General features: G+C 40.0%; 1 protein-coding gene across 1 annotated transcript; it reads right to left on the bottom strand.

Moving 5' to 3' along the window:
- Positions 1-1,433: 1,433 nt before the first annotated feature.
- On the bottom strand, positions 1,434-14,444 carry LOC128382507 (cyclic nucleotide-gated cation channel beta-3-like). The gene is made up of 17 exons (XM_053342498.1): positions 14,352-14,444; positions 13,873-14,011; positions 13,218-13,299; positions 10,869-11,023; positions 10,489-10,788; positions 10,196-10,404; positions 10,015-10,065; positions 9,836-9,922; positions 9,651-9,715; positions 9,102-9,224; positions 7,978-8,119; positions 7,661-7,820; positions 3,249-3,346; positions 2,936-3,019; positions 2,699-2,817; positions 1,867-2,019; positions 1,434-1,672 (listed from the first exon to the last, which is right to left on the bottom strand). Exons 1-17 carry the CDS (start codon positions 14,442-14,444, stop codon positions 1,534-1,536), a joined length of 2,199 nt encoding a protein of 732 aa, XP_053198473.1. The 3' UTR covers positions 1,434-1,533.
- Between the last annotated feature and the right edge of the window lie 553 nt (positions 14,445-14,997).

Below are 14,997 nucleotides of genomic sequence, written 5' to 3'. Positions count from 1 at the left end.
GAGGAAGGTCAAAGTTCAACAGTTCTCAGTCAAAAATTCAAACAAAAGGTCATGTAAGTCAGTAATTGCTTTCTGCATATTGAGAGAAAATGTCCAATTGCAGTTTTGTGCATAAGAACAGGAAACTACTAAAACAGTGTACACGCCTTATTTTTCACTTTTTGTTTTTGTTTTCAGCCTATTCTGCGATTGTTTGTACTTTCGTTTCCTCATTATGATGTATCATGTTAAACTGCTTTTTTTTTTTAAATTAGTGATCATGTTTCTGTAGCTTTATGTGCATTGTTTTATTCTTTGAAGTGGACTCATGATGTGTGTCACAAGCTTCAGGCTGCTCAGGTGTTATCATTACCAAATAACACTGACCTTTTAAAATGTATCTTTCCTGTCTGTTTTGTTACCATCTCTTCAGCCTCAGAGATTTCTACAGATTGTTTAAGCTTATTTCACCACTAATATAGTATTATAACCACAAAGCAGTCTAAACAACTGTGTGCAAAAGTCCTTTAAGCAAATTGAATAGATGAAATGTTAGTGTCTGCAAGCATAAGAATAAGAGGGCAAATTAAAATGAAAGCTGGACTATCTATATCTAATATATTATATAGACTTTAATGGTGGCTGTACAAAAATGTATTTCTTGATGGAGAAAATGTTCATCTTCACAGGCTGAAATTATGTCTGTTATAATGGCTTCTAATAGTGGTTAATGTGCCCACACACAACATAAACGCTATCGCTGCTCTGCCTAACTTTCCAATTCCTTTTTTAATTCACTCATTAAAAAAACAAACTCCAGATACCAAACAAACCAAAATAACTACAGACAGGATCATATCTCATCCTGGAGTAATGAAACAACACGTTTTGTAGTAAACATTGGTTTATACGAAAAATAAAGTACAATTTACAATATACATACTTTAAACATTATGTTAACTTTCAGATTTGGTTACTGGCACTAATCAGTTGAAAATTAGACATTTCTTTATCTTGAAAGCAAAAAGTTTACAAAGTGAATATGATTAGATTATAATTACATTTCCATTAAGGTTATGCAACTTTTCATAACATCTTATTGGTTTCAGTTAAATGTCTGTGCTAAAGACCTTGCATCATTTATCCCGAGGCTATGGTGTTGGAATGGACAACAAGTGAAGCATGTTACCTTGTGAGACTTTCATTAGCCAATGAAAAGTTGAACACACTAATTGAATCAAATTTGAAATGGTGAAACTGAAAAACATCACACATCTCATTTCTTTTCGTTCTCCTGTGAACAAAAGACAGGAAAAAGACACGTTAATACTATTCTAGAGGCTCATTAGTGTCTCCGCTAGATTTAATGTTCTAGAACAATGCTACTTATCTACAGAAAAGGCATTTACTTAGTCACTTGAATTACCTTAGCTTTCAAAAAATGGACAAATTCAGGCTTATTTCAAATTGTTCACAGCTAAATCAATAACTAATCAATTTGAAATAACTCAGCTACTCAGCAGCTATTCCTCTATGAAGACTGTTGTCTCAATGTTAAAACTTTACCTTGGCTTTACGTAAATTGCCAAAGAGTCTGAACAGCTTCGGGGTTGGTGGTCTCGGTCCGAAGAGAGTGTTGCTTTTTGGCTTATCCTCATTTCCCCCTGCAGGGGCTTTAGCTTTGACCAGTTTCCTGTACAATCACACATACACACACAATCCTTAATGAGCTGCATCGTATGTACAGTAGTATAACAAGGATTATAAATACTGTTTCTAAAAAAAATGTCACTAAAACAACCATAATCACAACAAAACCTCCACATACATACTCTATATACAAAACTCATCTTTCTGTTGTTCAAGCACAGTTAGAATATCACTCACTTTCCCTTCCTGGCCAGCACTTTCTGAGACTCTGGGTAGTGGATGAGAATATCAAACAAGTCCTTCTTTTCCAGGACAAAGAGGTTAGCGAAGCCATGTGCTTTTACATTAGCTGTGCGCCTGTTTCCTCCATCTTTAGCAGACTGTAGTAAACTGTGACAAATGAAAGCAGAAATAAACCATCCGTCAATAACAACTAACAATGAGTCGAGTTTGAGTTTTTTAAGTTGTATAACGAGCTAAAAAAAGGCACTGTTGGCATTCCATACATTTGGAAATATAAAAATGTAAAATGGAAAGATAAACAATGTAATTTAGTGCAACAGCCCTGTGGTATGCATTACTTTTTCTAAGGCAAGGCAAGGCAAGGCAGTTTTATTTATATAGCGCATTTCATACACAATGGCAATTCAGTGTGCTTTACATAAAACAGAAAAACATGTAATTTGAGAAACTTAAAACATACGTTTAACCCCCACTCCCACCCCCCCACCCCATAATAAAAACAAAGTACAGAAAAATAGCAAAACATAAATAAAATGATTGCAGCATAAAATAATAAATTAGCTTTAAAATCATTAAAAGGACATAGGTGATACTATTCAGAAAACTTTAATTTGCTGGATTTAGGTTGTTCTTTAGCATACTTTGATACGTGGAGCATCTTTATTAAATGTTAATATGACCGTATTGTAACAACAGAGCAGCATTATTAGCTTGAAAATCAATTTATTCTCATTACACTCATAAAAAGACTTGTAAATATTAAAGTTTGGTGTAATTTAGCTTTAAGATGAGAAAAATACAAGATTAGATGCTCTTGCATACTAACCTGATTTCTCCAAACACAGCGCCAGCCTTCAGGGTGACAAACACAATACTGTTGTCGGGTCCTCCCACCACCTGCACCGCTCCACTCTTGATGATGTACATCTCTTTACCAATGTCACCCTGCAGAGGAGAGCAGACATCAGCCTTACAGTCAGATATACAACATTTTGATCGTATTGTTTGGGGGTTTTGGTTCATGATCATCAATCTTTTAACACACACACAAACAAATACTCACTTTTTTCACAACAAAATCTCCTGGTAGATAAACAATAGACTTGAGTCTCAGCAACATGTCCACCAACATCTGCTGGTCACAACCCTGAAAGAAACAATATCAGTATGCTGCTGTATTATCATACTGTTTGACTCCATATTTAAGTATTAAGTATTGAAATACATTCATTGTTTCTCAGCCACTAGGTTTTGACAGAAAAATGGTCAATTTTCATAACAGTGTCATCTGATTTCATGTCTGTGTGTACTGATTGTGTAGTGAGTCATCTTGATGTTCGCCATCTAATGCAAGGACATGGTAAACGTTGAGACACCTGAAACAGTGCGATCTTCTGGAAAGTGGCCAGATTGATGTCCACAGCGATGGCCGTTTTCATCACCAGAGGCAAATTATCCAGCAGCTCACCCTCATCTAAAAGTGACAAACAGTACATTTGCATGCTAGGTTGACAAATAAACAGGTAAACAATACATCATCACTATCATTCTACTAAGTATTTGCCTTTTTTTGTCATTGCCATTTTAAAGAGATTTTTCATTTAAATGCAGTAATGTATGGATGCCTAAAAGGCCCTGCAAAAAAAAAAATGTTTTTTTTTAAAACTGATTTTTGATATGTGATTTTGTGATTACAACAAAGCACAGCTTGTTCTGTCAATGTCACAAAATTGTGATCATGAGAAAAACAGACCCAAAAGGATAGTAAACACATGCCCTCTCCAGTTTTCTATAGTACGGTATGTGATGGAACCAGATCTGCTCTGTATCGCAGTTATCACGCCCTAGTGGTTGTTTTGTGTATTTTATTGTGTTAGCCCCTGAAACTGGAAGTTGAGTCACTTCCTCTCAAAGGATAATTACCGTTTTTTACAACCTGGACCTTATTTCTAGCATAAAATACGATCATTTACTCACCCAGACAACTACAGCCTCTATATAACGCATTATCTGCCGTGAAACTAGTTAATTTCACAAATATTTTGTTATGATACGTTAGTGCTATTCCCCTCCGAGCCCATGGTGGCATGTTATCAACATCCGGGGTCTGTAGGTTGACCTACTAACCTCTGATCTGGATGATGTCATTTCCGAACGTCTCTACCACAGCCCGGTTTATCATTGAGCAGAAATCCTCCAGTGTTGTGATACAGACGTTTATTGACACATCCAGACGCGTATCTCCTGGCCTCACATGCCACCACGGGTGCCCCGTGTAATCGCATTATACGGATATACACGGCGCTCCACTGGAGCTAATTTCATCCAAACGACTCCAAATGACACCAAAGTTGTCTGGGTGAGTAAATGATCGCATTTTATGCTAGAAATAAGGTCCAGGTTGTAAAAAATGGAAACAGATGTTTCATAGCCTCCTGGTGAGAGAGGATCATCGGGACCACCTCCGATTCTTGTGGTTTCGCAACCACCAACTCGATGATGAAGTGTTGGAGTTACGCATGAGAGTTCATGTGTTTGGTAACTGTCCCTCATCAGCTGTGGCCATTTATGGTCTGAAGAGGACGGCCATGGAGGGTGAAGAGGACTATGGACCCGAAGTGAGGAACTTTGTGCACCGACATTTCTACGTCGACGATGGCCTGAAATCCTTCCCCAGTGCAGAGGATGCCATCAAGGTGCTGAAAGGTGCACAAGACATGTTGGCTCAATCCAATCTCAGAATACATAAGATTGCGTCTAGAAGTGTTGAGGTTATGAGAGCTTTCCCAGCTGAAGACCTGGCCACAAACTTAAAAGACCTGGACGTGGGTCAGGACCCTCCTCCTATGCAGTGCAGCCTGGGTCTTGGATGGGACCTTGCCACAGATACACTGACTTTCCAAGTTGCTGTTGCTGAAAAACCCTTTACACGTCGAGGCGTGTTATCTACGATCAACAGCCTATTTGACCCATTGGGTTTTGCTGCTCCTGTCAGTGTTCAGGGTCGCTCCATCTTGAGAGAGTTAACCACTGATACATGCGAATGGGATGCTCCACTCCCTCAGGAGAAGTTCGAGCAGTGGCAGAGGTGGTGCACCTCTCTACAAGATCTAAAAGGATTGAAGATTCCAAGGATCCACACTACGATCTCACTCTCCACAGCTCAGAGGAAAGAGATCTGCATCTTTTGTGATGCATCAACTAAAGCTGTCGCTGCCGTGGCTTACCTGAAGGTCACATATGCTGCAGGACATAGTGAGGTTGGATTCTTGTTTGGCAAGACAAAGTTGGCTCCCAAGCCTGACATCACCATTCCAAGGCTCGAGCTCTGTGAAGCCGGTCTAGCGGTGGAAATGGCAGAGGCTATATCTGCAGAGCTGGACATGGAGGTTGATGACATCAAGCTTTTCACAGATAGCAAAGTGGTACTTGGCTATATATTCATCAACTGTAGACGGTTCTATGTCTACGTCCATAACAGAGTAGGACGGATCAGACGTTCAACCAACAAAAGCCAATGGAACTATGTTCCTTCTGATGTTAACCCAGCAGATCATGCAACTAGAGCCATACCAGCTAATCAGCTAGTGTGTTCCTCTTGGTTGACTGGACCAGCATTCCTTGTGGATAAATAACACTGGCACTTGCAACAGTACGCTTTCAACTTAGTTGACCCCGGATCAGATGTGGAATTGCGTCCAGAGGTAGTGACATGTGTCACACATTTGTCACATCAGCTTGGCAGTGAACGCTTCGAGCTTCTACGTGTAGGGGGACGGCTGAAGAAGGCGCAGCTCATGCCATAGGAAAGTCAGCCAATCATCATTCCTGGCAAACACCATGTTACCTCCCTGCTCATCAGACATTGCCACGAGCAGGTCTGCCATCAAGGACGGCACTTGAAAGAAGGGGCTTTAGAGCTTCTGGTTTTTGGGTTGCTGGAGGAAAGCACTATGTCAGTAGTTTGATCTACAACTGTGTGACATGTCGGAGACTGCGCGGTAAACAAGAAGAGCAGAAAATGGCGGACCTGCCTGCTGATCGCTTGAGCACAGATCCTCCATTCAACTTCGTAGGATTAGACGTGTTTGGGCCATGGTGTGTCACCTCACGAAGAACACGTGGAGGACTGGCAAACAGCAAGCGTTGGGCAATCATCTTCACATGTATGAGAATGCGCGCCATACACATTGAGGTTATTGAATCGATGGATTCATCCAGTTTCATTATTCTTCGACGCTTCTTCGCAGTTAGGGGACCTGTTAAACAGCAAGTGTCCAACTAACTCTCAGACCAGGGTTGCGTGTGGTTATTCAATCCTCCTCACTCCTCAGACATGGGAGGCAGTTGGGAGAGGATGATCGGCGTCACACGTCGGATCCTTGATGCAATGTTCCTTAAGCTTGGGTCTTCAAAGCTCACACATGAGGTCTTGACAACCTTTATGGCAGAGGTCACTGCTATAGTCAACTCCAGACCACTTACCTCGGTGTCTACAGATCCAGATGAACATGTTATCCTTACCCCTGCCATGCTGCTGACGCAGAAGGTTGGCATGCAACCCGTTCCTCCTGGCAACTTTGACGATGGTGACCTCTTCAGACGTCAGTGGCGCCACAGGTCCAAAATTTAGCCAACACATAGAGATGGAGGAGGAAGTACCTCAGTGGCCTCCAGGGTCGACAGAAATGGAGAATTTAAAGACCTAATCTGATGGATGGAGATGTTGTGCTGCTGAGAGACAGCTTAGTGAAGAGACATAACTGGCCCACAGGTATGATCACAAGAACTTTTCCAAGTGATGATGGAAAGGTCAGAAAGGTCGAAGTAAAAGCCGTCAGTGACGGTGTACCAAAACGGTTCTTAAGGCCAGTGTCTGAAGTCATCCTTCTGTTACAAAAGGACTCAGCCAAGTAATTCTAAGTTTGACATGCTAGAGATGCCAGATTGGGAGTGTGATGGAACCAGATCTGCTCTGTATCGCAGTTATCACGCCCTAGTGGTTGTTTTATGTATTTTATTGTGTTAGCCCCAGAAACAGGAAGTTGAGTCACTTCCTCTTAAGTCATTTCCTTTGGAGCTCTCTCTGTCTCAAGATCTTGCCAGGGGGAGCTGCTGTGCTCATCTGTTGACATCCTCGCCTTCACAGTTTATACATGGCATCATCTCTAAGTTATACTGTTTGTTCATATAAAGCAACATGTGTGCATCATTATTAGTTTGAAAAAGTAACAATGATAGACTTTATTTATTAACCACATATTTTTATGATATTTTTGGTTCTGAGAACACACTCATTGACTACAGAGATATTATGTTGATGTTTTAGTGAATATTTGGCTTGCCTATGTTATATTGTATATTGATGCAACATTTTCATTTGTGTATATCTGTTTTGTCTACAGTTTCACACTTTATCCTGATTAAACTGCCAAAATCAACACATCGGCCTGTTCTGTCTGTATAGCTGAGTATACGTTCATGGGGACAACACTTAGTGAGGACAGAACACGGTATCCTGCTTTATGGAGCAACTATTCTTATAAGAGTTTCATCAGTTTGGTTTTCAGTAGAGTTTTAGTGTCTCATCAGGTTTCTTGGATAAAGTGCTTTGAAGCTGAGTACAGTTTTAAAAGCTATGCCACCAAATGTCATTGTACAAGTTCTAAATACTTTAGTTTTGTCACAGCTTGGTTACGGTTTCATGATTTGGTCCACTAATTTAATGAAAGAGGAAAAAAATACATACTGGTGGTAATCCCAAAAAAGAAAGAAAGAAAAGACTCACCCAACATGCCCTGAGCAGCCCAAGTGTAGTTGTACCACATCCTGACTCTGTTCTGGATTTGCCTGGGGATCATATATGTGTTCATGTAGGCAACACAGCCGTCCATTGATGCCCGGAAATATGTCTGACCTGCTGTTGCAGCTCCTATGACATCTCTCATCTGAAAGACCGAAAGAAAGAAATGGAGAGTGTTAAGAAGTTGTTACATAGATAAAACTAGATAACAGTTCTTAGTAACAAACTGAATGACAGGGACGACTCTAGCAGTCTTTGATCCTCAAACAGTTGCCACATGATAGATTTATGAGTCTTCCTACCTGTCCAATCAAACTGGAAAACACAAAGACACCAGAGAAGTAGTTAATCATCTGAAAGCTAATCTCAAAGATGGTTGTAGGCTCTGGAAGACCCCCGATGTTGATCAGACTGCGGACAGCAAAGTAGTAACTACGCAGGTACCTGTGAGGGGACAGTAAGGAATGAAAAATGACAGGCAGCATGCAGTAAAGCACCATTATTTCATTTTGATAAACATACACACTTAGCGACATTTAGAGAAACGCATGGAATCATTAACCAAGGTTACAACACAGTGATAGTGTAACACTGGTAAAAGCTACATTTTACACATTTCCTTCTTAAACAAAACTGGATCAGATTAGATTCTTGCTGTGGTGATGCCATAATGGTAGGTATGGCATTGCTAGGGGTCTTTGGGTAACGTGAGATGCTTTCTCACGTTACGTTGTGTTGGTGAGGTTTCTAGGGTGTCAGTAGGTGGTTGCTATTGTGTTCTGGTTGTTAGGGCATTTCCCGATAAGCTGCGCCTGAAATCACTCATACTGCCCTTATAATATATATATATATATACATATATATATATATATATATATATATATATATATATATATTTGGTTATTTACCATAAAGTAACTATGACTGGAATTGTCATATCTACAAAATGTGACTTGTTGTATTGTGGGATTATTAGTGGAAAGCAGTGTACATGCAATGGATGCAAATTTTTTTATTCCATTGTGAGAATTTTGTGAGGGGCTGTATAGAGCTTAAATTTCACATTTGTAATTTATTTTTAATTTGTAATTTGGACAAGAAAACAGCAAACAAAATAAAAATGATAAAATGCATTATATCGTAAATAGAGTGATTTCAGATGCAGCCATAGAGAGACTGCATAACATTTTCAGCACCATGGACAGAGGCGTTCAGTGTTTCAGGACCACAGAGAGAGAATGAGAGATTTGGCCTTAATGTTGGTGTGAAAGCACTTTAATCATAAATAGGCAAGGCAAGGCAGATTTATTTATTTGGCGCATTTCATACACAATGGCAACTCAATGTGCTTTACATAAAACAGAAAAACATGCAATTTGAGAAACATTAAAACATGCAATTAACCCCCCGTTCAAAAAATACGTACGCTGATCCAACTCCATTATACACCCATAAGGTTGTTCCTATACCCTGGTGCACTGAGGCAACATAGTACATACAGGCATTGAGATGCAGGACGTAGAGCAGGTAGCCTGTGGTGCGAATAACTCTGTAATCGGAAAGAGATCGATAGAAAAAGGAAATAACGATTAGACCAAATAAAAGAGAATAAAGATGTATGTATGTATGTGGAAAGTACCAGTCAAAATGTGGACATGTCTTCCTATTGTCTTGAATGAGAAAATGTGTCAAAATTTTTGGCTGTTACTGTATATATATATTGTTGTGAAACCAGCAGAAGATATAACATAATGTTGAGAAAATTTTGTGATAATTCAGCATAATATGAATGATGTTAAAAAGCCAATCTTTAATCCAAACAATGAAACGACAGTGACTCAATAACAAGGTTTTGAGAACTGCTAACAGATGTGTTAAAAAAGTAGCCTTTGCACTAAAAACTCAATAAAATCAATGTTAATCTTTATCACAGCTCATATTCCATTAATCCTGTATTTCCTCCACAAGCATGTACCTCCATATGTAGGCCTTTGCCATGAGACTCTCAAGCCGATCGCTGAACTCAAAGAAAGAATCCACCTAGAGAGAGTGGAAGGGATAAAAGAGGAGAAACAGGACAATAACTGTGAAGTTACACCAACAAATGTCAGTTTTTCTTCATTAACATATCCAGTAAAACATATCCCGCTGCCTGCCTACCCTGATGAAGCGGTTGAGTCGGTAAAAGGAAGAGAATCCAAAATAGACGGAGAGGAGGTCAAAGGGGATGATGCTGACCAAATCAACCTACAAAAGAGAAGGAAACAGGAAATGTGGTTATGTTTCACAACAGTTTTTTTTTAATTCTGTGATTTGATTTGGTCATATAACATTCTCACCTTAAATTGGCTCGAATTACGATAATGTACCTTAGTCATGGCTCTGTTTGTCTGCAAGGAACAGAACAGAAGTTTATGTTAATTAGAAATTGATATCACAACAACACGAGCACACACACACACACACACACACACACACACATATACACACACAAAATACAATAATGATACTGTTACTTACAACAATGTCTCCAGCTTTGACAAACTGAAGACGGGGTTGCCACAGCATAATGTCAATGGCGTTCACTAAGTCACTAAGAACGTCAAAAAATATCCAAATGGGGTTAGAAGTAGCATTGTGGTAAGGGAAGGCCAGTCGAGCAGTGCAAAACCAAGCGTTGTAGTTGTATGCCACTGCTACTAAAGCCAGCCAGCAAATATATCGACGATCTGCAGAGACAAACACGCATATTTCAGTATTTCTAAGCATCTCAGCTCTTACTTAGCCTTGGTGGAGCTCACACACACACACACCTGTGAAAGGGTCTATGGTGGTCCCCAGGACCGTATCCATCTTCTCCTCTAATGGATGAAAGAGGGCATCGAAGCAGGCGCAGTTGATGTCTGGGAGGAGCTTGGCTTTTTTCCTGGCCTCCTCCGCGAGCCTGTCCTCCTCAGCTTTCTTCTCCGCCTCCAGCTTCTTCTCCTCATCCTTTTTCTTCTTCTCCTCTGCCTTTTTAGCTGCATCCTCTGCCTTCTTCTTTTCCGCTTCCTCTTTGGCGATGCGCTCTTCCTCCTTCAATTTGATGTAGTCCTCCTTCTTCAGAATGGGCGCTGAACAGAACAGAGCAGGTGATTTGTTAAATGGCTCTTTTTGAAGTGTGGTTGCAGGTTGGTTTTCTGGCTGTACTTACTGACAGGTGGGGTGATCTCTGGAGAAGTGGCATACGGGTCGGTGACTTTCTCTTTGAGCATCTCCGTGCGCTCTCTTAATGCCTTGTTCACATGTCTGACCATGTCATCTGTGTAACGAGAGTAGACAATAGGTGGAGACGGAGGAGGTTCTTCTCTGAAAAAATCATAAAAGAAAGATGAAATATGGAACACCATAAAACTATATTTAAAAGTTATTTCTCTAATCAGGCCCAATCTCTTCCCTCTCATGATTAAAGTTATAGACTAAAAGCACTTTCTGCAAAAGTATAAATCAACTCATTCTCCTCCACTGTTCCCCCTTTTTCTTCATCATGTCAACTGCCTCCACAAACTCATGCAGATCACACACAAAACCTCCAAAATGATTGGCCTCCCCCACCATAATAATACAAATAATGAATAATACTAATAATAATAATGATAATGATAATGATAATAATAATAATAATAATAATAATAATAATAATAATAATGATGATGATGATGATGATGATAGCAGAAGAGGAGAGGGACACAAAGATCAGGGTTGTTACTTTGCTGAAATAAGAATGTCATTTAAATAAACAAATTCAAATTGAGAGCCAATTTTGAGCAATGAGTGTAATATTCAGACAGACACACAACCCTACATCACCTCTTTAAGAGTCCTGTCATTAGCAAGGTTGGATTTCTGTTCCACTTTTATCTGACCCTCTAAGAGAAAATAGGATTAAGACCAATGGCGTAGCCACGGGTGTGCCATGGTGTGCCGGTGCCACCCACAGAGGCAGCTGGCACACCCAAAAAAATTGCCGTCAGACGATGCACTGCGACACCTGCACCTGGCAACCTACTGACCTGACTGTGACCCCTCGCGCAGCAAGCGCTAACTGCTGCTAATAGCGATGAAACAGAGATCCCTGATAAATTATTTCAAGAAACCTCGACTTGACATCCAGCAGGACATAAGTTCGACAACTGAGGAGGATGTTTCTCCCTCTCCATCAACAAGCAGGCCCACGACCCCCCAACACAGGCTAGTGAGGCTACACACACCATGGGGAATGATGCAGCTAACGTTACAGTGCCAGACGACCCCAATACAGCTACCTTGGGGATCACAGATCTTTCTATGGAATAATGAAGGCTGCTGCCTCCCTGCTGCCTGCATCAGACGAGTTATGCCAGCTGGACGCATTGCGCGCGCCGTGCAGGCATTATGGACTTGGTTTGTAGACCTCTGAATTGACTGTGTTTGGGCAACTGATCAAACGGAAAGTGGACGGGGGACATCAGTTCCCGTCCATTTTTGAAGTGATGGACTCATGTGACAAAGACGTTTTTCCCAAGATGAACGGTTTACTGCGTATTCTGATAATACTGCCTGTTACTATATTTCACTATGTTCATCTCATTGGGCACGCAATGTCTGTGTGTTATGTTTTTGTGGTGGGTTTTTTTTGAGAACACAAAGTGTGCTTTTTCTATGACTTTGTTATTGATTTATTTGAGAGCATGTCACATGTGTGAATGTTTAGACCTGCTGTGAACTACTGTTGACTATTATTGATAGAACGCACATTCTTTTGAATGTTTGTGGAGGTGTAACACTCTGTTGAAAATAAATTTGGCACACCCAGTATTTGCTGGTGCACTCTTTTTAGACAGGACTAATTCAGCTAAAGCTAAAGCTGTCTTGCAAAAAAGAAAGAACATAAATCACAATCAGAAGAAAAAGTAATATGTATTATTATCTAAATAAACCCTTGTACGTGTGTGTGTGTATGTGTGTGTGTGTGTATGCTGTCTGATTGTTCTCAGTCACAGATACTACTAAACTCCTAATCTCATTTCCTACTTTAGGAGTCACAGGCTGCAAGTCACAGTGTGATGTAGCTGCTGTTATTGCAGTTTGTACAGTCACTGTTTGTTGTCTATTATCTATTATCTAATCTCTGTAGACTCATCATTCTCTAACATTCTCTAGATAAAATGCTCTCAAGTCAGTTAAAGGAAAATGTAGGGACCAGTAGGAAATACAACATCTGAGATACAAGACAAACATTCAGCAAACAGGTAACACATCTCCTTGACCCACATTTATCTGTGCACAGACGTCAGCCACCCCCCCCCCTTTTTTCACCTTCTCAACCACGTCAATTTCAGATAACCTGTCACATGGTCTCCACACCAGTTAATCCCTTTAGATGAACACTTGTACGCATTTGGAAAGCTTGAAATGTCAGATGAGTGCCAAATGAAGCCATCAGTACTAACACTATTATATGCTGACTTTTAGTTTGTGAGCTGATCAGACAGTCATTTCTTTATTCATGATGTATTCTTACCCTTCAGCCCCCTCTGGATTGGCAGGAGCATCACCTGCTGCTGCAGCTGGAGCAGGGGCAGCAGGTGCAGCAGGTGCAGGAGCTGTAAGAAAGAGACATTATAATATCTTTCTAACCACAGTGAACCTAACATAACCAGAAATTCTGCTTTCATGCTTCCATGTAATTGACCACATAATGTTCTTCACACTCAGATACGATTTCACTGTAATAAAACTTGAATGTCAAGTGACACCATTTATGCTGTGCACCATTTTATAATTAAAATAATAATAATAATAATAATGATAATAATAATAGTGCATTTTATTTAAAGGCGCCTTTCAAAGCACTCAAGGACACTTTACAAGGCACATATAACACAACAACAGTACATCAAACAATATAAATCAGGTGACATTTAGTGCAAAGATAAAGAATAAATATGAATGTGATTACAAAGTGCATTAGTACAATAAATAAACAATCCGTGTTTTTGATCGTTGGTTCATTCAGCAAGTGTAAAAAAGAGTCCAATACAACAAAATCTGAATGACTTCTGCAAAAACTAATGTAAAGCACAGAGAATAACACTAAATACTGGTGTGTACAGCTGACATCATGATCAACATTCAACTTTCCACGGAAAGAGTAAATAAATCAAAAGACTTCTCACCCGGTTTTGGCTCTTCCTTCTTGGGTTCTTCCTCTTTCTTTGGTTCCTCTTTCTTTTCCTCTTCTTTCTTTGGTTCCTCTTTCTTTTCCTCTTCTTTTTTTGGCTGCTCCTCATCCTTCTTTTCAGGAGGCTTTTCTTCCTGGAAATAAAAAATTCAATTCATGTCATTCATATCAAAGACTTGCTGCTCATCTAGACCCAATATCTCTGCTGAGACTACATCGACTGCTCTTCTCATCAGTGCTGAGCTGCTTCAGAGGTTCTCACTGTTATTAAAACTACTTGTGTGTGACAAGCAAAAGGAAAACACAGAATCCAATTGATTTAACGTTTGCATATATTAAAACTGCTGGACAGCTGTTCAGGGCGCAGCTGATATGAATGACCAATTTTATAAAATTAGCAAGTAAAATGTATTGATTTTACAAATGTCAAAGTTTCTGAATTTTCAATGATTATAAAAGGAGTCCAGGACTTACCTTTGGTGGTGGAGCTGGGGTGGAAGGTGGGGTAGCAGCTTGGGCAGGGGGAGGCATGGGCGCCCCTACCAAGTTTTTCAACCTGCTGAACATGGTGTAGTTTTGTGTGAGCTACAGCAAACAGCCCATCCACTTCTCCTCTCTGGATCACCGATCCTTACAAGTACCCTAGACAGTCCTGTCTTCCATCCAAACAGCAGATAATTAATTACTAAAGCCCATTAATCCTCTGTAATTCTGTAAAGCCCATTAATGTGACCTTCTCTCATGCAGTCACCAGATCAGCTATTATAGCGACCAATCAGTGTCCAGCAAAGTAAAAATCAGCATGGACCATTTATTTGCTGCCAGATAAATAGTGGCAATAATCAATTTTTAATAAAAGCATGTCTTCTGAGTAAGAATCACACCCAGTCACAGTGCTGAAGGTTAGATAATGAGAGTTATTATAATAAACTGGTTACTTCGTATGCTCTCAACTGTTTGCACACATGTGACTGTGCTCTGTGCTGTGTTTGTACTATGATAATCCAGTCATGCAATACCTGAAGAGCAAGTATGTGCATTAATCATGCTGCAGTTCATTTTTAGTCTCGAAAAACATGTTCTGGCTGAACTGAGAGCAGCATATTATCACCACAGCATA

Source organism: Scomber japonicus, chromosome 21, assembly GCF_027409825.1.
Source record: "Scomber japonicus isolate fScoJap1 chromosome 21, fScoJap1.pri, whole genome shotgun sequence".
Lineage (NCBI taxonomy): Eukaryota > Metazoa > Chordata > Actinopteri > Scombriformes > Scombridae > Scomber > Scomber japonicus.
This window is presented reverse-complemented; position numbering and strand designations above follow the sequence as displayed.